At 45.7% G+C, this 25,871-nt stretch overlaps 2 protein-coding genes across 6 annotated transcripts in view; one reads left to right on the top strand and one right to left on the bottom strand.

The window, feature by feature from the left end:
• The window catches only part of NCK2 (NCK adaptor protein 2), a 149,804-nt gene extending 138,781 nt beyond the window's left edge, over positions 1-11,023 (bottom strand). For 4 of the 5 annotated variants that reach the window (XM_002757467.7, XM_008980220.5, XM_008980219.5 and 1 more), the window contains exon 1: positions 10,409-10,635. The gene's annotated coding sequence lies outside the window, so the exon portion shown is untranslated. Of the gene's footprint in view, positions 1-10,408; positions 10,636-10,812 lie in introns of those variants that run through there. The other variant, XM_078348873.1, reaches the window with a different exon arrangement.
• The window catches only part of LOC118147454 (uncharacterized), a 39,713-nt gene extending 21,970 nt beyond the window's left edge, over positions 1-17,743 (top strand). The window contains exons 2-6 of the mRNA XM_078348355.1: positions 1,540-1,736; positions 2,433-2,520; positions 9,896-10,857; positions 11,249-11,416; positions 16,189-17,743. Coding sequence (XP_078204481.1) covers positions 1,540-1,736; positions 2,433-2,520; positions 9,896-10,756 — 1,146 coding nt within the window. The 3' untranslated portion in view covers positions 10,757-10,857; positions 11,249-11,416; positions 16,189-17,743. The remainder of the gene's footprint in view (positions 1-1,539; positions 1,737-2,432; positions 2,521-9,895; positions 10,858-11,248; positions 11,417-16,188) is intronic.
• Positions 17,744-25,871: the final 8,128 nt, after the last annotated feature.

The following is a 25,871-nucleotide window of genomic DNA, read 5'->3' as shown; positions in this document are numbered from 1 at the left end:
GTGCAGTGTGTTAAAAACATATTTTCTTCCTTAGACATGGAACCCGCATCAACCGGAGGCATTCATGAAAGGAAAACCTACTTCTTACAGAAGACGGAATCAGCCACACCCACTGGGATGGCTGAGGGATGATGAGGTGCTTGGCACAATCAAGTTAAGAAGCAACAAATTCAACACTAGACACCTAATCTATAGGTGATCAATCAACCGAGCTTTCGTTCTACCCAGCAAAGCTTCAAAACGAAAATCGAAAGCACGGTGTCTGACACCCTCCTCTTTATTTTAAAGATGATAATGCCACCGTTTCTTCACAGTCACCACTGGGTCTTGTCTACTAAACCATGTAAAATAGACCTAGTAAGAAAACTATGAAAAGGGAACTGAAGCAAGACAGATGGCTTAGTTTAAGGGAAGAGAACCTTGTAAATCCAGTTTAGGAGGGTCCTAAGAAGACAATAACAAAAGTACATAAAGGAAAGGTCACATGAGTGCAGTAACAAAGACACATGGGAAACAGACACACTTTAAGATAAGTGGTGTTCAGGGTGGGGGACATGGCATGAGGGGAGTCACACACAAACGTGCGAAGTGAAAGGAGAGCCAGAAGAATACAAAGAAAGAAGGGAAATGGCTGGAAAGAAAAAAATCTGTTTTTATAACCATCATTCTAGATTCTGCTACCAAGTTTGTTTTTTTTTTACGTCACTTAATGAAAGTTCACTCTTCACCTATATTAAATTTCCCCAAAACTGTCTCTAAGGTAACACAGTGAATCCTTTGTTATTTAAAAATACTCAAGCAGCTTGTGGTTTTTATGTCAATGTCTCCAAGCTGGCTTCCATCATGCAAAACAGTTAAAAAAAAAAAAAAAAAAAGAGGAGAGAAGGGGACTGTTTTATTACCAACGCAGCCCCCCACCCCCACCCCAGACACACACAAACAGGGATACAAGCCTTTAAAGTGATTGTCCTTAAAATGAAGACAGCTGACGAGAGAGAAAGCGTGAAAGAGACAGCAACTGCTCTTCTCTCCGGCAGCCAGGCTCATAAGTGACATAATTAAAATATTTGTTGACTTGCAGACATCCTTAAATACTTAGCCAAAGTTCTTAAGATATTAAATGGAGACACAACCTTTAAGGAAAATCGAAGGAGGCATTGATGGACCTTGTCCTCTAAGATGGGCATGCGCATCTTTTTAGCCATTCCCCTGTGATCTCGCCGCCATCTAACTTACTTTTCACTTCCTGGCTGCCCCCACCATTGCTGGGAAATTAAGCATGTTTAAGTTAACAAATCTTTGCCACTACACATCCTGGAACCTGCTACGTATAGAAGTGGCCACATGAGAGGCAGTGTGATTGCAAATCTAAACCTGTGAGTTGAAAGAAACTGCCCAAGCTGCCGCCCCTCTGAAACTTGGAATATGCAGGAGCTTCTCCAAACAGAGACGCCAGACTCAGTCTATCTCAGTCCCTTCTGCTCCAGAGAGGGCTGCTCAACCCTCTGATGGCCTCCAACGGCCCTCTCAACGCAAAAGGGCTGGCTCAAGAGGCTGGCTCAGACAACTCGCTTGGAAGGGCAGCCAGTGTTAGAGTTCCCATCAGGACCTGTAGCAGCAGTCTCCCAAGAATCCACACTTGGACTTGACCTGGCCTCTCTCACAACCTCAGAAGCAGATTCCAAAGCCACCTTGGAATTCTTCAAGACCTTCCCAGATGTCATACAAGCACAAAGGTAAAGGATTTGGTTTGTCCAGTTACAAGGTTTTCATCAAGAATCTAATTGCCTATCTTCACTTCAACAATAGCAACTCATTAAAGAAAAACAGCAGCAGCAAAAATGGCCTCGTGCAAGCTATTCCAACAGCATAGAGGTCCAGGGCCATTTGGAAGAGTGAGAAGACACACACTCCTGTTTCCTCAGCCCCCAATGTGGAGGAGACAAGGGTGGGGACCCACCACACAGCTCCTGATGAAGAGGCACATTACACAGGCATTGTTGATGGCACCTGCATGGCCGCTTGAGCTAATACACTGTGACTGCAACAGAAAATACTCCCTTTCTCCCAGTGGCACTGCAGTTCCCTCCAACAGTGGTTCTCCCCAGGAGATGATGGTGCTTCCTGCCGATTTGGAGACTTGGGCAGGTGGGGCACCACCAGCCTACGGAACACAGCAAGGGGGTTGGGTGAGAGGAACGGCCAAGCCAATGGTGTCCACTGATGACGGTCCAAGGCTTCCCCTCCTCCAAGGTATCAGTTACTCGTTATATCCTTCCAAAGTCCAGGGGCTTCCCCAACCACTTGGCTGATAAGGGCTTCCCAGAATGAAGCTGTATCCAAGCTCCACTCCTTATTAATGATTTTCTATCAATGTTTCTCAAATCTTACACCATAATAAAGGTTTATGGTTCTGTTTTATGTATTTTCAGATACATCTTAATGAAGGGATGGCGGCCAGCTTGGTCAGAGTCTAGCTGTGGAACCTCAGACATGGCAGCCCTTCCCTTAGCCACGAAGGTACAAACAGAAAGTTTTTTTTTTACAAACACGCTCTGTTAGTGAGGACCCAATGAGTTATTATGTGTAAATAAAGTGCTTAGAACAGTGATTAGTGTGTGTGTGTGTGTGTGTGTGTGTCCGTGTGAGGGAAGAAGCTAATGTTCACTTTAAAAATATATGATTTTAGATTGTACTTAATATGTATCAGAAATATGTTGAATACTACAGATGACTAGATAAAGAAAACAGACTACTATTCAGCCATAAAAAAAGAATGAAATAGTGTCTTTTGCAGCAACACAGACAGAACTGGAGGCCATTACCCAGATGGAACCAGTGACCTGAAGGGTGATGGGATGGGAAGGGATTACTCAATGGCTACAATGTATGTTACTTGAGTGACTAATACAATAAAAGCCCTGACTTCACCACTAGGCAATCTATGTAACAAAATAACACTTGTACCCCATAACTGTACACAATTTTTTTTTTGCCTTTCCTGAGGTGCTGAACAAAGTCTTTAAAAAGAAATGTGTTGAACACTGACATACAAAAATGTTATTTTACACTGGTAATTTAACTTCTAGAATTCAAAGCACATTTTAAAATAATTATAAAATGAACAAGGTATTTTGATGACACATTCAGTTTTAACTGAATCTGATTTTAGTGCCCTAAAACATCATGCACTGAGTGCATGAAGTAGGACATTATTCCTTATATTTAAAAAGGTTACACCTTTCCCAATAAAGCACAATAATAATTACCATTATAATTATTCTACATTGTTTCCACTTTGTCTCTTTAGCTATCTCAATTTTGGAAAACAGACAGCAAATGCAGCATAAATCATGAAAAGTGTATAGACTCACACTCTGCAACAAGGCTAGTGCCACATGTGGCTACCAGCCACTCAAAATGCAGTAAGAGGGAGCCAAGAGGTGCAGTAAATGTATACACTATATGCTGTATTTCAAAGCCCTCACACAAATAAAAGAATGTGAATTATCGTATTAATTACAATTTATATTGATTGCATATAGGAAGAGTTTATATATATCGGGCAAAAGAAAATATATGATGAAAATTAGTAACACTTGTTTCATTTTACATTTTTAATGTGGCTACCAGAACATTATGACTACATGGGTCACACTGTATTTCAAGGGGTCAGCACTGCTTGACAACCCATCAGTTCAAATGACATTTGAAGGAAGACGGTCCGCATTAAAACACACATATGCACCATTTTCTGTACTTAGTCTTCCCTCCTCCCGTGACAGAGAGCCAGGCCCATGCTCAGTTCTATGCAAAGCTGTAGTGGGGAAGCCCTGCCATTACTGCACAGGAGAACCCTTCACCAGCCGCAATGCAGAGGTCTTTAAAAACAAACTGATTATAAACTTAGTTTTGTTATCACAATTAGCAAACTGTCAGTGGGCGGGCACAGATGACTTGTAGCTCAGTATGTGTGTATGTGGAGAAGGGGATATTTAGATGCTGGGAGAAACAGAGAAGCAGCACAGTTGTGCATGCCCATGCCTGCCATGCTGGGAACTTGAGACACTGACCTGAGGGCGATGGAGAGCAGGTCGTGGCCAGACTGTGAAGGTGCAGTCACCTGGGGACAGATTGGCAGGAATGGTTTTGATGTCCAAGGGAAAGAGAAAAAGGACAGCAGGGCTGAGATGTTAGATCTTTTGGAGGTAGAATCAATAGGAGTTGATAACTAGTTGAGAGGTGAGGGAGAATTCAAGGATGACCCAGTGATTCGGTGATGGGGAAAATAACTGAGAAGGCAGGCAGGTTGGAGGAGATGCTACAAATGGTTTGGGATGGTGGAAATGACCAGTAAGAACTTGGATAATTCAAATGAATGAATGAATGAGTGAACAAATGTATGAACTAACCAAGGAACAACAAGCATGAATGAACATACAGAGCGGGAGCTAGAGGGAGGTCAGTCATGCAGGCTTACGTCTGCCCCTGCCTTATATCTGAACAAGGCAAACTGGCCTAGGTCAGAAACATTCCAGCCATGCTCGGGGTGTACCTCACCACCATCATGCACATTCTGCTAAGGGATTTTTGCTCATGTGGCAAAGACTACACAATCACAGAGATGGCAGGCTCAGAGGGGACAGCCTCTCCACCCTGGCTGCCACTGGCCCCACTTCTTGCTTTGCTCTCTTCGTCCAGGGTTCAGAAACGACTTTCCTTCGCATATCACTGATATTTTATCATGGTCTCAAGCAGACACAAACCAACCCCCAAATAAGCGTCTCCCTACCTATGTAGAAGAGAAGCTTCCATAAATGAAATCAAGTCAAGATTTTTCTCTCTCTTCACTCAAAACTTTTCCAGCCTTTGGAAGGCCAGCACCTGTTCCCTGTCATGGGGTGCTACAACCAACATGTAAAGAGTTGACATTCCCTCCTTACTTGTGACTACTCCAACCATCCCCTGGTAGGTGTCGCCAAATAAACACAGATCCCAGATCAGGATAATGGTAGCACCAGGTCTTCCTGAAAGCACTAGCCCTGTTGTAGAACCTAGTCAGACACACTGGGAAGGGCTGCATTGTCCCCCCTAAATTTGTATGCTGAAGCCCTAACCCCTAAGTGACTATCTTAGGAGACAGGACACTTTGGGAGGCAATTAAGGTTAAAAAAAGGTCATAAGGGTGGGGCTGTGATCCAACAGGACAGATGTCCTTATAGGAGGAGACACCACCAGACCTCTCTCTCCCCACGCATTCACAGAAGGAAGTCTACATGAGGACATAATAAGGCGAGCCAGGAAGAGATCCTCACCAGAAACCAGCCCTACTGGCCCCGGGATTATGGACTTCCAGCCTCCAGAACTGGGAGAAAATAAATATGTGCAGCTTCAGCCACCCATTATGTTGTTAGGTGTCTATTTCGTTTGTTTTTGAGATAGGGTCTCACATCGTCACCCAGGCTGGAGTACAGTGGCATGATCTCAGCTCATTGCAACTTCTGCCTCCTGGTTTCAAGCAATTCTTGTGCCTCAGCTTCCTGAGTAGCTGGGATTACAGGTGTGCACCACCATGCCTGGCTTTTTTTTTTTTCTTTCCTTTTTGTGTGTGTGTGTGTTTTTAGTAGAGACAGAGTCTCACCATGTTGGCCAGGCTGTTCTTGAACTCCTGATCTCAAATGATCCGTCCACCTTGGCCTTTTGAAGTGCTGGGATTACAGGTATGAGCCACTACACCTGGCCTCTATGTTTTATCTTACATCACTTGGAAATGACTAATACATGCACTAAAGAGGAATAAGCTCTCTCAACTTGAGGAGGCTTTACAGGGTAACCTCAGCCTGTAACCAGGAAGTGAGGACACGAGAGACTGACATTGCTCCTGCCGGCCTCCCCTCACACTGCTCAACCTCACAGTCAACTCACACCCAGAATCTGCTCCACCAATATCTGCACACAGCTGTGACATGGCAAAGGCAGACACCCGAGGACACTGTGTTCTAAAAACTGCCTCAAAAAAAAAAAAACACAACTGTACCCAGCAACGCGTTGGTGTTCCTCATGTGCTGCCTGCAGGACTGACTTACCCCTAAATTCAAGCTCTGTCATTCCCAGTCTCCTACCTAGAAACAAGGGCCAGAACCTAGGGTGCCATGTTATTCTGACTATTATGTATGATGGTGCATGTGCAGAGGACTTTGCAAACGATGAAGCAGCATGCAAGCACTAGTACATGTCATTCTTCTCTCACCATGGCGTTTTAGGTCTTCACTAACAAATGGGCAACATAAACACCTTGCCTTGCAAAACTGTCTCAAAAGAAACTGCAATACTTAAATTTGGAGTTCATTTGAAGCTTCTTTTCTTAAAAACATTACAAATACAATAGTGGAAAGAAGAGGGGACACAAATAACCAGGGCAGGATCACAAACACTCCACCCAGCGTTTCGAATTCAGGTTGATATGAACAGACTAACCTATAAAAGTAAACCATTCAACCAGCCCACCAGGTAACACAATTGGGTATGCATTTGGCTTTGTTTTTGTTGTTGTTGTTGTTTCTGCTCTTAAATGTAGCTTCAGCACTACAAATGACTCACTTGACAGAAAATTTACCAAATAAAGAGGGCAACAGACCAAATTCTCCCATTGCCTGGTCATCCTGAGGTCAAAGCCTTCCACAACAGAGGTTCTGAGCAGATTTACAAGAATGTCAGAGGTCTCTTAACACTCGCATCTCAGTGGGAGGCTAGAGCCCCAACACTGACAGGCTGGGAATTCAGTATTCACGTACATATTCAATAAGTATTCGTAGCACACCCATTGCGTATAAGCTGCGAGACCAGTCTACCCTCAAGGGGTTCAGAATCTATTAAAGAAAAGATGAATGCAAAAAAAAAAAAAAAAACCCATATGGCAGGACATAGTGGCTCAAGCCTATAATCCCAGTATTTTGGATGTCAAGGCAGGAAGATCACTTGAGCCCAGGAGTTTGAGACCAGCCTTCTGTAGAGACCCTGTCTCTACAAAATAAAAATTAAAAATTCACTGGGCATGGTGGTACACACATGTAGTCCCAGCTACTTGGAGGCCCAGGTGGGATGACTGCTTGAACTGAGAACTTCAAGGAGGCAGAGAGCTGTGATTGTGCCACTGCACTCCAGCCTGGGTGACAGAGTGAGACCCCACCTTAAAAATATTAAAAAATTTTTAAAAACTGTAGGAAAGAAGGTCATAGACGACAAATCAGGTACACAAAGAATGTGCTGTGGCGGTTCAAAGATGAAGCCATCCCTGTAGCTGGGAGTTGATAAGATGTAGAGAAGAAAAGAAAGAAGAGATGACCCATGGGAAGAATAAGAACTCAGGACACTGAGGGGGCTGAGCCAAGGTGGAACACAGAGGCTGGGCAGGGAGAGTGATGCTGTGTGACATCACTGTGACACTGCTACCTCAATCAAAATCACTTTCATTTCCACAGTTTCAAGGACTGAGATTGTTGAGGTAGGAATGTATGTGCCAGCACACGTGTGTGCAGCTGTGTATCACTTGGCAGAGGTATTACTTGCTAACGTTCATTTACCTTCAGAAATAAACATACTTTGGGATATGCTCAAAGGAAAACGCAGGAAAAGAAAAAAAGAGTCTAAATTTAAACTAGTTTTGCTTTCACTGCATACTTTTACAACCAGTTAAAAGGCTGTCATGACCTTCTTCTGAGTTGCTTTAACTCACAGATGGAACACCACACATGAAATCATGTTTTAGCTTAGGCCCTTTGAAACGTGCCATGAAGTATTTCCATCACCCATTTTAGGAAAGAGAAAGCATTTGGAAGCGCCACTCGCAATCCCTCAGAATGGGAAAACTAATTTCCTAAGCCTCTGGAGTGAGTTGTGGGGAGTTTCCAATTCATTTGTGAAAAAAGTTAGCTTACTTGTTTTCCCAAACATCGCTCATCATCCTCCCCTGCAGTTCCAGCAAACAATTTTGAGCTCTTCAGTCATTAAGCTTCATTTTTAATATCAGAAAATAATTTCCACAAGCCCCGTCTCCCCCAGTGCACACAGCAAGCCAGTCTGAGCAGTCAGAAAAATGGGTGTCCCATAGAGCAACACAGCCTGCTCTAGCCAGGGCAAATTAAGCGAGTGCAAGTGATCAAGTAAAGGAATCCAGCGCATTCTGTGCCATTCAGGGAGTCTTAGGGTGTTTTTAAAGGTTATCCAGTCTGTGCACAGTCAAGGAGGACTTCCAGTGTATTTAATATGGATGATAGTGCATTTCTCAAATATGGTACTGTGTACATAAGATCTGCTGTGTTTTGGAAAAGCTAAATAACCCCAAATGTAAATGACAGTGCCTGGGTAAGTACAGCAGGATCAAACAGAGAGAGATGAAGAAGATTTAAGTATGTAGTGTGTCCTAAGCAAAACACAAAGCCTGAAAACTGAGCACAGCTACCTGAAAAGGGCCTTCAGCAAGTCCCATCGTTAATAGGGTCAGTTTCTTCACAAGCGGACAGAGGGGTTTATGCAGCAGCCAACTTTCCCTGATGGTAATTTATGACCCAATTTCATCCAGTGTTTCATGATCAATCCCGTTGAATGTTTATGAAGCAGGAAAGAAGCTCAGAATCCATGCAAGGCCTCCAGGACAGGAAGTGGGCCAGGCACCTCCACAGATTCCCATGGCCAAAGTTCTTAATTTCAGCATCAAGTAGCCGCCAAAAGAGCACTAAGATTCTGCCACCGTCTCCAGTCAAAACTACATCTAACCAACCTCCAGGGGAGAAAATACTGAGGTAGGATTTTCCCTTGTGGTCACTTCTTCACAAGCAGGGTTAACACTTGCTTCGCAGGAAATCCCTGTTTCAAACATCAAAAAACCTACATGTCTAGCCCAATCTCCAGATGAAATGCATTTCTTCTCCATGTGTCCCATGACTGCCGTTCTCTTTACAGAAACCTCACACTGGCTTGAATCCTGTTACTAATTCACCCGTTTATGAACGCTTGGAAAGTGAATTGAGGGAGTGTTCACAAGCACAGTTCTGTACTGTTAAGTTAAAGCAGCCCAGGTTAATTTCATTTTCAGTCACTTTTCAGATTCGATAACTACATCCAAAACAGAAGCATGAAACACAACCTGAATCACTTTCATTCCTACACAAAATCCTTTCTGAGAAGCAGGGACTGGGTCTGGGGCCTGGGCCAGGAAGGGACTCCTCTACCTGTGGGTCCCGAGCAAGCCACGCCCACCGGCTTCTCTGGCTAGTTCCTTTCTGGGTCTAGGGAGGGAGCTGGCCAGTGCGATATTTTAAGCCCCTCCTGCCCACACTAGGGCCTGCTTATCCCATTATGCAGACGCAAACTTGGCAGAAGCAACCTTAAACCTGTTGGTAAAATAAAGCCAAATCTGCCAACCTGAATTGTCTGAAGTGGCCAAGGCCGACTCCATGCACGCTCGGCTTTGTCCCTGAAGCTGTTACAATATTAGTTTAAGTCAGGTGCCTGGGGTCCACCAGCCAATGACCCCTAGCATCCAGCGCAGACCTTCACAGAGATCCTTACTGTCTACAAGTTAAAGTGTGTGGCAAATTAAACCCCTCCACACAATGCCAAGCTAACTGTGTTTGTAAGGGAGTTAGGGTGCCTTAAAACTCACATATCAAATGTTTCCAGAACCACTCGGTGGTTAAATCGCCCTGAAAGAAACCGAAAGGCCGAGCGATTGTGAGAAACTTTGGTTCAGGTGGCTGTAAGAGTCCTGTAAATCTGGGGCAGGGCGCACAGCCTGAAGCAGGGCACAAAAGCTCCCTTCGCCGACGCGAGGACCTCCTTTATGCGATGTGACAGCAGCTTTGTGCGCGATCATAAATAGTTGTAATAAACACAGTTAAGTTCTCCCGGCCGATCTCGGCCTCCCGCGTCCCTGCGCCGGGGCCCTGAGATCCCCGGCTCTTCTTCCCTAGCACGCGCGCCCTGGCGACCCTGGCCACTGCACGGTCCTACGCTAGCCCCAAGCTCCGTGCCAGCCGCCGGCCAGCAGGCCAAGAGCTGCCTGCACACCCGGGGGTCTCGAGTCCCCGGGCCCCGCCGCCGGGCCCCTTGCCCTGATCCCCGCCTGCGCCCTTGGCGGGCGTCCCCGCCCCTGCGCCGGCCCCCGATGGCGGGGGGTGGGGACGGGAAGGCAGGCAGGAAGGTGCCGGGCCAGGAGGAGCGGGGCAGCTCGCGGTCGGGGGTGCCCAGGCCGCGGCGGGGCCGAGAGCACCGGTGGGGCGCGGAGTGGACCCGCTCTCCCAACCCCTGCCCGGGCGCGCCCCGGCCCGAGAGCCCCGCTAAGCTCCCAACTCCGCCCAACGGCCCCAAGTTTGCGGCCCCCGCCCCGCTCCCGCCGTGCCGCGCTTACCTCGCCGTGGGCCGCCCGCGGAGCCGGAGGGCAGCGGCGCGGGTCCCGGGGCGGCGGCCGCGCTGCGCCCGCCCAAGCGCCGCTCTTTGTCTGCGCCGCTCCCTCCTCCCGCCGCCGGGCGGACGCTGCCGGCCCGGGCGGACCCCGCCGGCCCGGGCGCCGCGAGCCTCCCAGCCGCCGAGCCCTCCCCTCCGCCGGCCGCCCGCTCGGCCGCGCGGCTCTGGCCTGACGATCCCGGCGGCGGCGGCGGCGGCGGCAGCGGCGGCGGCGACCCTCCCCCGGCGCTCAGCGCCCGCCTCCTCCGCGCTCTTCCTCCTCCTCCCGTGCTCCTCCCCGGCCGCGCCGTGACGCCGCCCAGGGGCCGGCCCAGGCCCGGGCGCGCGGGGCGGGGACCCGAGACCCACCTGGGGCGCCCCCCGGCGCCACCAGGCTCCGCGTCTTGGGTCTCGGTAAGCGCTCCGGGATAGAGCAGGGCTAGGGGACGCTCCGCTCTGCAGGCGCAGCGCGGGCCGGGCGTCCGGTGCAGGAAAGGGTCCCTACGCCCGAAATTGCGCGCGGGCGGTGGGTGGGGAGGAGAGTGAAAACCCAAGTGGTAACTTCCAGCCTCGGATGACTGCCGGGTGGGCTTTGCGTGCTCTTTTTTGTTTGTTTCATGTTCTTATCACGAAGCTCTAGTTGCTGGGCAGCCGCCCCCGTCCCGGAAGCACTCCCACGGCAGTCAGCGAAGCAGGCCTGTTGTCCATCAGAAAAGTGACTTGTATAAAAATGTCACTTCCTCCCTGTAATTGCTTGTGGGCATTTTTATTTATTTGCCTTGCATCTATTTACTTTCCCAACCAGACACGTTTTTAGTCCATCATCCCGTCCGAGGCACTCCCTAAAAGAAGGAGAGGAAACTCGACCTCTGTTGCCTCGCAGGCATCCAGGCCAGCCCCAGCCAGTGGAATCCTGGTTGCACACCCGTGGGGCAAAACCCGAAGAGGAGCTGCCCGAATGGGCCCCTAGAAGGTGGGTGGCTAATAGTGGGACCGTTCAGCCCACACAGCCTCGAGTTGTGGCTAACCTGTAAACAAACTTGGAAGATTAAAACCCAAGAGCAAGGGGAAAAACACAAGCTTCCCTTTCACAGGCACTTTCATCCGGATGTCTTTGCTCCTCCCCATGTGATTTCCCAAAGGAAATTCTAATATTCAAATAATTCTGATTTTCTGGCAGGATAGCCTGCATCCATGTTAATAAGATTCTTTCTTAGGCTCCTAATCTCTGCTTACTATTAAGGCAATAATAACTTACCCAAGATTATAAAGCAGTATTATTTGACTCACTCATCTCCTGCCTCTTCCAGAAAGGAAATACCCTAAGATAGGTAACTAGAGGCAGTGTAGCTTTGCAGTCAGACAGGTGAGTGACTATTGACTTCCTGAACTGTGTAATTTCACACAGGTGGGCCTTATCCTTTCTAAAATCTGTCAAATGGGGAGTTTTTTGTTTTTGTTTTTGTTTTTTTGAGACAGTCTTGCTCCGTTGCCAGGCTGGAGTGCAGTGGCATGATCTCGGCTCACTGTAACCTCTGCCTGCCCAGTTAAGTGATTCTGCCTCAGCCTCCGGAGTAGCTGGGACTACAGGTGCCCGATCCCATGCCCAGCGAATTTTTGTATTTTTAGTAGAGATGGGGTTTCACCATGTTGGCCAGGATGGTCTCGATCTCTTAACCTTGTGATCTGCCTGCCTCAGCCTCCCAAAATGCTGAAATTACAGGTGCGAGCCACTGCTCCCGGCCAGGAGATAATATTTACCTATCTCCTATGTGAAGTACCCTGGCAGTAGGTAGCCCTCAATAGCTCAATAAGTGGAAGGAGGCACAGTACACTGAGCAGGAATCAGATATAAGCTCAGGGAATTGGGACAGCGTTTTTTTTTTTTTTTCCTTTGTTTTGACCTTGTGAAAGAAGCTACTTCAGTTCATCCTTTTGGAAAAGCCTTGTGTTAATAATTCCTAGTTTACAATAAGGAAAGAAGAATTCTAGCCTGCCCAATTTTAAATTAGTTTTCTCAAAATAAGCATAACAATATTGACCTAGTTTTTAGCTTGTTTGCGTTGTAAACTTTCAATGAATCATGGTTCTTGAATGACTTTTCCTTCTCTGACTTTTTAGAAAGTTACCGATGTCATTCTTAATCTAAATCCAGTGGCTTTTTGTCAATATCTATGCAGTTTTCTAAAGTATGTGGCATTTCTGCTATTTCCTGAAACACCATCATCTTTTCATTCATCAAACACAGCCAGTTCTGACTCTCTTACCTTTCTAACCTGCCAGTCTCTGCCTCCCCTAGAGAGTTTGTTGTCTTCCCACCCTCTAATAGTTACATCCCCAAGGCAGATAGTGGCCCTTTATTTTTATTCTGATATACACCTTTTTATTTAAGAGAGAGAGAGTTGACTATTTTTTGTTTGCACCCTGTCTAAACTTTCATTGATTAACTCCCAGACCTGTAGCCATAGAGGGCTCCCCAGTGAATCTGCAGAGCTCCCCAGCGAATCTTCACTTCCTACACATGGCCCAGCATCTCTTCTGGGTCACCATGTTCAGAATGAAAACTCCTCTCCTTCCCTGACCAGCTCCTCCACTCACAGTTTCAGGCACCTCAGCTCCTGGGAGAAACCTCAGTGTCATCTTGGCTTTTCCTTCCCTGTCTCCAAGTTGTCCCCAAGAAAAGCCAGGAGAGGACTGAATGATACCAAGACCCCTTGCAGTCTATCCCCATGGTAGAGTACTGGTGATTCTTAAACATCTTTTTTACTACATCTTCCTTTCCATTTCCATCACTGGCATCCTAACTTATACATCATTCCTAGCAAGACTCGTAATGTACGTTGATTGAGTTCTTGACGGATGTCATCTCTAATCCACACACTATAGTATTATCCCTATTTTACAGATGAAATCACTTCAATAGTAGATCAAAGAACTGGGGTCAGAACTGCACATACCTGACTCCAAAACTCTTGTTCATTTCCCCACACCTACTGCCTTCCAACTGATCTCCCATTACTTCTTCTATCCCTCAGATTACACTGGACATCAATGTCATCCTAACCTTCCTACAAATTGCTTCCATTTTTCCCTGGTTGTGCTCAAGAACTTTCCATGACTCTCCATTGCTCACCACGGTCTCCTCAAAAGTCATCTGATGACAGAAGACTGAGCATTTTTCCCCAGGGAGGCTGGGGGATTTCGCCCTGAGAGGCCTGCTTTAGTTTCCTGGGGACTCCCTTAACAAATGACCGCAAACTAGGTGATAAAACAGAGGCTATTTTCTCAAAGTTCTAGAGTCTGAAATGAAGACACCAGCCTCTCTCTGAAGGCTGTAGAGGACACTCCCTTCCCTGCCTCTTCCAGCTTCTGATGGCTGCAGGTGTTCCTTGGCTTGTGACCCTATCACTCCCACCTCTCCTCTCTGTCTTCGCAGAACCACCCAACCTGGTTCCCTGTGTCCTCTCCCTTCTCTCTTTTCATAAAGACAAGTTATCATTGAATTTAGGGCTCACCCTAATCCAGCATGATGTCATCTTAACATTCTTATCTTACAACATCTGCAAATATCTTTTTTCCAAATAAGGTCACATCCTCAGCTTCCGGGTGAGCGTATCTTTTGGGGCCAATATCCGACCCACTGCAAGGCTCAGTATGGGGGAGACATTTCTTTGAAGCTTATGTTTTATCTGAAAATGTATAGGTTTTCCTGCATTCTCCTCCATTAATGTGTCCACATCTGTTTTGCTGTCTTCAATCACAAAGTATTGAAAGCATAAAAAACAGAGAGTGGAAGGACGCACAGTACACTTTTGCCTAAAATAGCATCAGCATTACACCTTATGATCTCTCTTCCAAAGGCCTCAAACTTAGCTCTATCATACAGTCTCCTTTTTACCTCTGTAAATAAGCTGTTTGCTTCAGTCACTCAGCTCTGCCCACAGTGCCACACTGAATCACACTAGTTTCAGCCGTCTGTGGTGTGAAGGCGGCTGGGAATTCCCTGTCCCGCTCCTTCTGTTTCAGAGCTCCATTCAAGGCCATCTCTAACCCCTCTTTGGACTCATGGGAAACACAAAGCAAAGGTTGAAGGTGCTGCCGAGTCAGACTTCAGAGGCGCAAAGCCTACCTTCAAGCCTGTGCCTTGGGGTCATTTCACCTCTCTGAGCCTCAGATAGTAATAGTACTCTTGCAAAGGGTTGCGGGAATTAAAGGAGATAAGGCAAACGTGTCTCAACTGTGTGTTCAGCACATGGTAAACACTCATGTCTGCTTCCTCATGACCTTCTCTCTTAACCTTCAATTCAATTAAGCATATCTGGCATAGTTCTATTTGTAAGGCACTATAAGATCCAGCTCAGGATTCATTCATTTGGATGATGTAGGAAGAGCGGATGTAAGGTTGCATCATTCGGAGAGGTGATAATGCAAACTGGAGTAGAGTGAATGGATGGAAAAACAGTTTCGGAGAAATGGAGAGGAAAGACCCAAAAGGAAGGATGAAACCAGCATACGAATAGCTATAATATAAAACTAAATATGAACCGTACCAAAGAAAATATGTCTAGAGAATCAGAAAAGGCTTTAGGCTTTATGAAAGCTGGTGGCATTGGCAATGACCTTGAGAGATGACATGGTGGGAAGCTGCCTTTAATTCAGCTGCTCCACATCTAGCCCCTTCCTGGTTTGAGAGAGGCCTGTCTGAACCCTGGAGGGAAGCAGAGTGGGCACCTCGGTCCCCCCGTTCCCAGAAGCCCTGTGAGAGTGAACGACCTGTGATTGGCCAGTGGAGCCCTCCCACTCAAGACTGTGAAACTGGAGAGGGTGTAAGGACAAGGGAGGGTGAGATTCAATTTGCCATTGCTGAAATAGTCCCAGCACGTCCCTCCCTCAGGAATTAGCCAGCTCCATTCTCACCCCTTCTGCTCTCCAGCTCCCCTGTGAGCTACTTGATATTCTTCTGGTAAATTCTCCTGTTCTGCTTAAGGTACCCAGAGGCACTTTCTCTTTTTGCAACCCAAACCCCTGAATAATGTAAATGGTTGGATTTTGAAAGGTGAAGATAGACAGGGAGAAAATCCCCAGTGGCGGGAGCTCAGAGGGGAACGTGGGAGGGAAATGTGGGAGGACCCTGTAGGAACAGGGAATGGCCCACTTGCCTAAATGGAGCCGAGGCTGCACAGATCAGATCGTGAGGCCAAGAAGGAAAGCAGTTAAGTGTGGACATCATCTGGGCTCAGCCCAGGAAGATTCATTCGGTGCATGCACAGTAGGACAGCTGGAGTCAGGAAGAGCAGACAAAAGTTTGCATTTCCAAGAGAGGTCATAACCCCAACTGGGGTGGAGTGCGTGGATAGGGAAGTGTTTTAGGAGAAATGGAAGGGGAGACTCAGAATGAATTGGCAGCTGCTTGGATGTGGAGGACCAAAGAGAAAGAGAATGGGGCCTAAATATAACCTGAGGCTTTGGATGTGGGGAGCTGCAAAGGTGCCGAGATCAGAAATAGGAAAGTGGGGAGGACTGGCTTGTGAGGGATGAACAGTTTTGCTCTTGTACATTTGTTAAATGTAATGAATAGTTATTGCCAGCTTACTACATGGAGGGGGCACTGCAGGAGGTACACAAATGAACAAGCCACAATTCCTGCCCTCAGGTGCCTCTGTGCTAGAAAAGTTGCTATTACTGCTATAAATACCCTGCCGGAGTAACAAGCTTATTGCTCTTTAATTGTGTCATCCATCTCAGTGTCGATATGAACGCCCTGAGGGCAGGAGCCAAGCCTGGTTTTCCTGTACAGCCCCGACCCTTCTTCTGCCTACCCAGTATAGAGAAGACACTTTGCAAATCTTTCACGATGGATGGAAATTCCACACTTATGAGTGTGTCGAAGAGGAGAGTGAGCATTAGTGAAGAGACTTAAAAAGAGGCCATCAGGAACTCACTCTGAGAATCTCAAAACAGATACTGGTGGACTTACAGAATTTTGGATTTCCTTTCACCTACATGACCACATGGGGAAGGAAAAAGTGTTAAGACAGCACAGTGATTTCATACCCAAACTACAAAGTACCTTCCCACGACCTCTTCAGACCCGAGTGGGGGCAGCTTAGAAACCCATAAAACCCATCCCTCAGTGACTGGCAAGATTAACTTTTTATAAACCACCACTACAAAGAGTTAAATTTCATACACACCCAAAAAGTCGGGTGCCCTCTATGGATGATCAATACGATTCTCCTGCTTCTAAGAATTGTGATCTGAACTTCAGGAAGTAACTGTGCTCTAATTGTATAAATAAAGGAAAAGCAGATGAAGTAACTGAATGTATGTTAGGGTACCAAAAAAACAAAGGAACATAAGTGCACTTAAACACTGGCCTATTTTTCAGTATGAGTTTTGTCAAACACTGCCTGTGGTGATCAGTGTTACACATCATAACTTTAAATTTTAACAGCTGCTTGAACTGAAAAATAAAAATCATCAAACTTTACATTGTTTTTGATTGTTAGCAGCAGGGCAGAGATAGTTTCAGATAGGAACAGTTTTAAGAGAGCTCTGTAACTTTACAAAAGCTAAGATTTTTTTGTTGTTGTTTTGAGACGGAGTTTCGCTCCTGTTACCCAGGCTGGAGTGCAATGGCGCAATCTCCGCCTCCTGGGTTCAGGCAATTCTCCTGCCTCAGCCTCCTGAGTAGCTGGGATTACAGGCACACGCCACCATGCCCAGCTAATTTTTTGTATTTTTAGTAGAGGTGGGGTTTCACCATGTTGACCGGGATGGTCTCGATCTGTTGACCTCGTGATCCACCCGCCTCGGCCTCCCAAAGTGCTGGGATTACAGGCGTGAGCCACCGTGCCTGGCCGAAAGCTAAGATTTTATGCAAATTTTAATTTGAAATCCGCCTTTAGGTGAACATCGTGGATGAGACGTTTCTGTTAGCTACAATAACCCTCAATTAATCAGAATGCCTCAGGAAGGAGCTGTTTTACTAAATTAAATTTTCATGTTGGTTAAGGATTAACCAGAAATTCCTTTCAGCTGGAACATAAGTTGAAATTTAAAAATATGTACACATATTTTGGGCAGATAGCTCACCTTGGAAAGCCGTAAAGTGCAGTAAATGAAATGAGTCTTTTTTGATGCTGGGTGCCTCATTTTTCTGAGCCATCTTTCTGAACGTGCATCCTCATTTTATAGTGCTAAGTGTGTAGAAGATTGGGTGAAAGAATCTGCACTAAGTCAGAGCCATGTGTTCAAATTACTTCTTAAAAAGTTAATAAAATTTACTTGTTTTCCTGCATTTGCTACTTTTTTCCAACAGTGAAGTGCTGAATAGGTAGGTTACCATTGAAAGAGGGCTTCTGTTACTTACAGCCTAGTTATTCAGTGTTTACATGCATGTTTTAAAAGGGAAGACTTCTAGCCGGGCGTGGTGGCTCACGCCTGTAATCCCAACATTTTGGAAGGCCAAGATGAGCAGATCATTTGAGGTCAGGGATCCGAGACCAGTCTGGCCAACATGATGAAACCCCATCTCTGCTAAAAATATAAAAATTAGCCGGGCATGTTGGTACATGCCTGTAATCCCAGCTACCAGGGAGGCTGAGGCAAGAGAATCACTTGAACCCAGGAGGCAGCAGAGGTTTCACCATGTTAGCAATGCAGTGGGCCGAGATCCGGCCCCTGCATTGCAGCCTGGGTGACAGAGTGAGACTTCATCTCAAAAATAAAACTAAAAAAAAAAGACTTCTAAAATATAAAGCAATTCTCAGCTAGAGCACTGGTAAGTGGGATGTTGCTTTTTTAAATCACAGTCTTCACTAGAGAACAAATAAGTTAATAGGAAGGTATGTTTTAGAGACACTGTAACATAATCTCTTTTTTAGTCTACAGTTCACTAGGCAGCTTTCTTCTGTGAATTTGTTGTAAATCCACTGGAGAGTAGGCTGCATGGAGGAATAGTCCTGTGTAGCTTCCTGCCTGTGGTCCACATTGCCTTCCCTTCCACCCTTGATGCAGTAAGCTCTCTTTCCTTGCAGTTCCTCTCATTCTCCGATCCTCTGCTGGGCCACATAGCCAAAAACGCCTTGTTTTCTAGTAATTTATGTCCATGTGATATTTTAAGATGATAAGCTGATTTGGGGCAAAATCATTTAATTTTTTTATTTTTATTATTATTTTTTTTTTGGAGACAGTTTCATTGCGTTGCCCAGGCTGGAGTGCAGTGGTGCAATCTTGGCTCACTGCAACCTCTGCTTCCTGGGTTCAAGCAATTCTCCTGCCTCAGCCTCCTGAGTAGCTGGGATTACAGGTGCATGCCACGAAGCCTGACTAATTTTTGTATTTTTGATAGAGATGGGATTTCACCATGTTAGCTAGGCTGGTCTCAAACTCCTAACCTCAAGTGATCCACCTGCTTCACCTCCCAACGTGCTAGGATTATAGGCATGAGCCACCAAAATTATTTCTTTGAATTCTCCAGAGTATCTCACTGATGCCCCATACAAAGTTGGCAGTTAATGATGTTTTTTGAAGGAAAGGTGTGAGATAAAAATACACTTTTTAGAAATATTATTTTTAAAATGCAAACAGGTTTAAAAAAATATTTTAAAAAAACTTACCATTGTAAGTGTTTATTATGAACACAATAGTTTTTAGTAGCTATAATTCACTGCATGCTTACCACTGGCCAAGCACAATATCTAACCCTGACAACCCCAGTGAGGGAGGCATGAGGGCCCCCACGTTACAAGGAAACTGAGTTTAAAAAGCTTTGAAACATGTCTAAAGTCACAGAGCAGACAAATGTGTGTGATTTCTTTCTCAAGGTATCTCCTACGAATGTCTAATATTGATTTACAAAGTTTCTGAGAAATACAACCAAGAGCTGTAAATTGTGTTTATTTTAATGTCCTATTAGATCACTTTCATGTTGAGAATTCCTAACAGAGTTACTGATTTCACTTTGTTACTTTTACTCTAATTTTATTAGACACTCCCACATCTGCACTGGGCCGGGGGGCCTCAGGGTGTAGGGAGGTGTGAGGAAGGACTGACACCTTTGCCTTCAGGGATTCAGACTGGAGCAGTTGCCCCTCCACAAGGCCGGCATCGGAGCCACACCGGATGGGTTATTGTTTCCCGTTACTGCTGTAGCAGTTCACCACACAATCAGGGCCTTAAACATCATAGAGTTATGATCCTTCAGTCCCGTGAGTCAGAAACTCAACCCAGCTCTCTCTGGTCTAAAATTATGACAGTGGGCTGTGTTACCTGTGGGAGCCTCTAGGGGACCATTTATTTCCTTGCCTTTTCCAGCCTCTGGAGGCCACACATGTGCTCCTTCCCAATGGCCTTTTCCTCCACCTTCAAAGCTAACAGTGACGAAAGTTTTCTGACCCTGCTTCCATTTCTGAGTGTCTCTCCCTGCATCCCAGAAAGGTCACCCTCCCTTCAGGACTTATGAGGGCAGAGGGCTCACCTGGACAATCCAGGGCTGTCTCTCCAACTCAAGGTTCATAGCCTTCCTCACCTCTGCAAGGTCTTATTGCCATGAAAGAGAACAGTCACAGGCTGCAGGGTTGTGAGCAGAGGCATCTTTGAGGTGTCATGATTCTGGAGCATCATTTATGGAGGAGACTTTAAATCCTGTAGGAGCATTATGGAGGGCATTGGCAGAGCCAGAATGCCACTAAGAAGGCAAGAAGGAAGAAGGGTATTCCAGCCTCTGAAACACTGGAAGAGAGAATGTGAGGAGGAAATGAGCCTGCTGTATATAAGAGAATGAGGACACGTCACTCCTCCTGTGAGCGCTTTCTGGAGCCCTTGGCCCAGATGACCATTGTGGGTTAGAGGAGGTGGGGCATTTATTTTGGCTACCTCCATTTATGAGTCATACACCCCACCTGATATGACTTGGCTCTGTGTCCCTACCCAAATCTCATCTCTAATTGTTATCACATGTGTTGGAGGAGGAACCTGGTGGGAGGTTATTGGATCATGGGGGCAGTTCTCCCCATGCTGTTCTCATGATAGTGAGTTTTCATGAGATCTGATGGTTTAAAAGTGTGTGGCAGTTTCTCTCTCTCTTTCTCCTGCTGCCATATGAGACTCGCCCTGCTTCCACTTTGCCTTCTGCCATGATGGTAAATTTCCTGAGGCCTCCCTAGCCATGTGGGACTGTGAGTCAATTAAACCTCTTTTCTTTATAAATTACCCAGTCTCAGGTAGTTTTTTATAGCAGTGTGAAAACCAACTAATACACCACCTAAGAGGCAAGAGGAGTAGTTTAGGGAGGCTGATGGTTTCTTGAATAAGGAAGTCAGGCATTAAGAAGATATTTTGGATCCAACCACAAAATTACAGGAAACACAGGGGACAGAGAACATGTCCAACTATACTGGGAATGCAATCAGCAAAATCCAGACTGTGGGTATTTTAAAGGACAAAAGATCTGGCTTCTTCCACCAATATTGCTAAGAAAAATGAACAAAGGTGGACATTGAACCTATAAGTTAAGAGATCTAAAATACATTTTAATAACCAAAAGAAAATGAGCCATGGGGATTAGGGGTGCATGCTTGTATGCCAAAGCAGAAAGGAAAGAGAGAACTCTTGAGGGGGAAGAGATGGAGTTTTGGAGGGGCTATGGTTACAAGGGTGTTTGCTTTACAATGGTTCAATTGGTCATATATTTGCTTTCTGTGGTTTTCTGTAGGTGTGTTACATTTATTAATACAAACATGACATTTTGATGATATATTTGGGAAGATTGTCAGGTGGGGGTATGCAAGCCGATACGGAGACAGACAGAAGCTGTGAATATCACAGAATGGACCGGATGGGATTGAGGAACCCTGCCCATGGGGGTTGCACTAGAAAAAAACAGAAAGAGAGGGATGTGTGTGTGTTTCAGACGAGGTAACACTGGACAGGACAAAGTCGCTGGCTACATATTGGGGTCAAAAGAAAGGAATGTGTGTTCTGTAGTTCTACTTAATCCAGAAGAACCATCAAAAGAAACAGAGCCTGCTCTAAGCTCATGAGAGATCTGGCACCCTTGCTTTGCCTAGAGTCCCAATCTGTCTCCTTAGAGGACCATCAGCAGCTTTCTCAAATGTCCTGACCTCTGGACATAAAAACCCAAGATAAGGGCATGTATGTGAGTAGTTCATTTGGGGAGTGATGCCAAGAGAGGAATAGGAGAGCCTGGGTGGGAAGGGTAAAACATGCAAGGATAAAACCGAGAATTAGAAGAATATTCCCTCCCAGACACTGGCCCCACGATTTTCTCACTGACTCCATAGCCATGCCTTGAGACAAAAGTTTCCCTATTTTTTCCTGGATTTTTTTTTAGTTGTTCTCGTTGGAGGATTGGTCCAGAAACAATCTGGGCATCCATTTGGATGTTACAAGAAATTGCATCTTTGTTGAAACAGTCCCCATGACTCTCAAGTTTCCAAGCTAACCTGAAACTGCTCTGAATTACTAAGGAAAGGAATATTGAATGGGTGAAAGGGGGATTCTCTAACTTCTGTGGGAGGCTGCCTTGGGGTTGCTCATTTGAGATGCTCATACTGTCTTTGAGGGGCCTGTGAGGCTGATGCTAACAGTGAATCATTCTAGAAGTCAGCAGCCACTTGGAGCCCCCATGTCATCTGGAGCCCTATGGTACTGCCCAGACCCCCTACCCCACCAGGCCCTCAGACTCCACCTCAACCCCATCTCAATCTATCAGGTCTCACCTGTGAGCCCACCTTTTGTAACTTCTCTTCCAAGCTAAACTCGAATATCATTTAACCCATTTATGCTGGAGGTTGCAAATGTTTTGTGTGAAAAATCAGACCTTTGCAATGACCTTGAGCAGTAGGATATAAGTAACTACCACAAGTTTAGGGTTCCAATAATGGAACACTAGGCATAAATGTGTTACTCCTGATTTCAGTAATATCCACACATTCCTAGTATGGTTTGCCTTAGGCCTCAAAACTACTCAATTTCTATGTTATTCAAAGATTGGTTCCAAGGTAAAGAGAAAACCAGCAGGTCTCACTTCAGGAAATTACTTCTCCTATCCAGTCAGTATAAGCAGAGTGGGGAAATGTGTTGCTGTTGAAAAAATTAGTCTAAAACCTGTGCTAATCTGATAAACACCAACATAATTTAAAAGTAGATACAATTGTTAAATGCAGATTATTGTAGCAGATGTCCTCGGTGCCTGCCCCACATCCTCCCTAGGGGTCAACAGCAGCTTTGTTGGACAGGGCCCCCACTTTCTTACACACTGATGGCTTCTTCTCTCAAGCGCTAGGTTGCTCTCACTGGAGGCTTTCTCTGGCCATAGGTGTGTGTTTGGCCCTTAGGCGGCATTACCAGGGAGCAACCAGTCCTCAACACCCCAATGTGTATCTGTTCATAAGGGCCCAGCTTTGTCTCCTCTTGGTGGGACAGTGTTGCGGTGTGCTCCATACAGTCTCCCAGAAACTCCCCAGCGAGACTGTCCCAGCTGTCCAAAGCTGGGACCTGCTGGTGACCTTCCTTCCTTCACCATTTCACATTTCATGCACTCCCTGTGCCTCCTGGGACACCTACTATATTAGCCTGCTTAGGCTGCCATAACGAAGACCCATAGACAAGGGGTTAAATGACAGACATTTATTGTCTCATGGTTCTGAAGGCTGGAAGTCCAAGATCAAGGTGATGGTAGGTTTGCTTTTCCCAGCCTCTTTACTTGGCTTGCAGATGGCCAACTTCTTGCCATGTCCTCACACAGTCTTTCTTCTGTGCACATCCTCGTGTCTCTTCTTCTTGTAATGATAGCAGTCCTATTCTGTTAGGGGCCTCCACCTTTATGGCTTCATGTAACTTTGTTTACCTCTTTAAAGGCTCTATCTCTAAATACACTCAGGAGGGTCAGAGCTCCGACATCTGAATGGGAGAGGGGGCACAATTTAGGCCATAACACCAGCCAAATGAATTCCTTATGCCCAAATCCTTATTTCAGAGTTGGAACCCAAATTAAGACAGCATATATCCAAAGTTATTATAAAGAACACACACATACACACACACACACACACACACACACACACACACCTGGTTTGACAAAGCAGGGATTCTTCACAGCAGAAAATGCCACTGAGCATCCCAAACCAAATTCCCCACAGCCTTGTATTACGCCACCCAAGGATAAAATTGGGAGGTGGAAGGGCAGGGTTTTATCTTAAAAGAATGCACATATGGACTCAAGGGTTTTGCTTTCTGTGAACCCAGGTTTTTTTCTGCTCCCCCATTACCACTGTTTTGCACAAAGGCATTTGGGTGCACGGCTAATCTTGACTGATGGAAGGAAATTCAGGAGACAGATTACCCAGGGGAGTTTGTCTCCGGGCCTTGCATAATGTGTTTTCTTGGCACTTCTCTAAAGCAGTTTGGGGGAACATCTTTCAGGCTCCTCCCTCATGACTTCAGATTGTCGCCCATCCTCACAGGAGAGTCACTTGGTGGGTCTTGGAACCAGTGCACTCTCCCAACCTGGGGTCTGAACAAAGCTTACATTTTGCACATGCATACATTACTATTTTTCAAATGTAAGCAATGCTATGGTGATGAATAAAACACAAACTCATTTTGCAGTGTTACTGAATTCATTGTAGCTTTTAACCATATGCTTTTTAATCAAAGGAGATTTCAACCGCGTACAACCACGAACACATGGAGATCTTCAAAAAAATATGTTTCTGTAAAAGGGATCCTCCTCCTCAAAATGTTGGAGTCATTGTTCTCATCTGTAACAAAGAAACATTTCTCACTCAGCAGAGTCTCCTCGGACAGGACCTAAGAACAGAATCTGTAATCTGCTTCCTGTCCACAGCCCCCTCAACCCTAGAATAGTTTCCTTAACCGAAATTGCCCATGCCATCAGTTCTTTTGCTCTAGCTATTCTTATCCGGTACTTCCTCTTTTCTGTCTTACTCTCTTCTCCTGCCTATATGCCTCATTCCAGTCAGGTAAGTTTTCTTTCTCACCTTGATCAACGCTTTCTGTATTCTTTGCTCCCTTCTTGTAATTCCATTTCATTAGAAAACCATCTTGATTCCATCCACATGTGTAACTATCAGGTTTGAAGACCTTCATGTAAATGCAGAGATGAAGAATTAGACTAGGAAAGATTCACTCAAATGTTTATTAAGTCTTAAGGAGAGGCCGTGCCTCTTGGAGCAGGTGTAGTTGGTGCCCAGCCGTATCCCCTTGGAATGTACCACTCCCTGGACGCAGATCTAACTTTCAACTGCCCCCAACTGCATCACGTCACTTTCAGGCTCTCTCTGAACAGTCTGCTCTACCCAAGTGCAGAGAAGGGCAGAAGTGCTAGGACAGTTATACCTCCTGGAGTTGACTCAATCAATGACTGATGGGAACTAGCTGACAAATAACCTGGCTCCTCCCTTTTTCATAACTCTGGGATTCCTACACTATACTAGGTCCCAGAGCTCCCCAGCAGGTTAAGCCCCAGGTATCCACATGAATAACTTCCTTCATAACTAACCTTATATTGCCTTCTTTCCCAAACGATCTTTTGTACTCCAATCCTTGTCTCAAAGATTGCATATAAAGGAGCCCACATTAAGGTGCCCTGGAAAGTCATTTACCTTTACACTCTTTAAATAGTCTATTTCTAGATTAAAGAAGAGGACACTTTGGCCGTTCCCTTCTTACTTCTTAGGTTTACAATTCTATCACCTGGAGTCGACATTCAAATAGCTGTAACCTGGACAAGGCACTTAACTTCTTTGTACCTCAGTTTCCTTATTGTAAAATAAGGGCTTGTACTAAAACAGTGATTTTCAAAATGTGAGATCCCCCTGAAGTACTTGGAGGATTCTCCAGACGAGTGAAATCTGAAAATAAAAAGGCACTTATAGAATCATACAAATTAACTTGTGCAATTGCAGGTGAAGGGGAGACTCCACCACTGAGTATTGAGAAACAGTTCTCCATGGGTGTCTCACATTTCTATACATCTTGCATGCAGAGGCACAGGCAACCTTTGTTTCAGACTATCTTTTTGAAGATGTTGTATAGCAAAGAGACTTGGGAAATAGAGGTCGTGTCTCCCAACAGGGTAATGATAGGTTTGTTTGCTTCTCAGGCTAATAAAGGTAATTTTTCTGTCCAGTGCAATGGTTGAGCAAGTTTGTTTGCTTGTAGCTGATTATAAGATACTGAAGTTCTCTGAGCTCTGGGTTCCTCAGCAGAGATGTAAACACACTGTGTGCCCGGTATCTCTCTGGGTGTCTCCACATTATTCCCATGGGACTTAGGAGGCATGGGAAGCCAAGGTGGACATGAAGCTAGTGATACTTGCTGTCCTGTGAATACTAAAGCTTTTTGTCTCTGACCCAGGAATCTCGTGTCTTTTGTGCAGC

Source organism: Callithrix jacchus, chromosome 14 (genome assembly GCF_049354715.1).
Source record: "Callithrix jacchus isolate 240 chromosome 14, calJac240_pri, whole genome shotgun sequence".
Taxonomy (NCBI): domain Eukaryota; kingdom Metazoa; phylum Chordata; class Mammalia; order Primates; family Cebidae; genus Callithrix; species Callithrix jacchus.
This window is presented reverse-complemented; position numbering and strand designations above follow the sequence as displayed.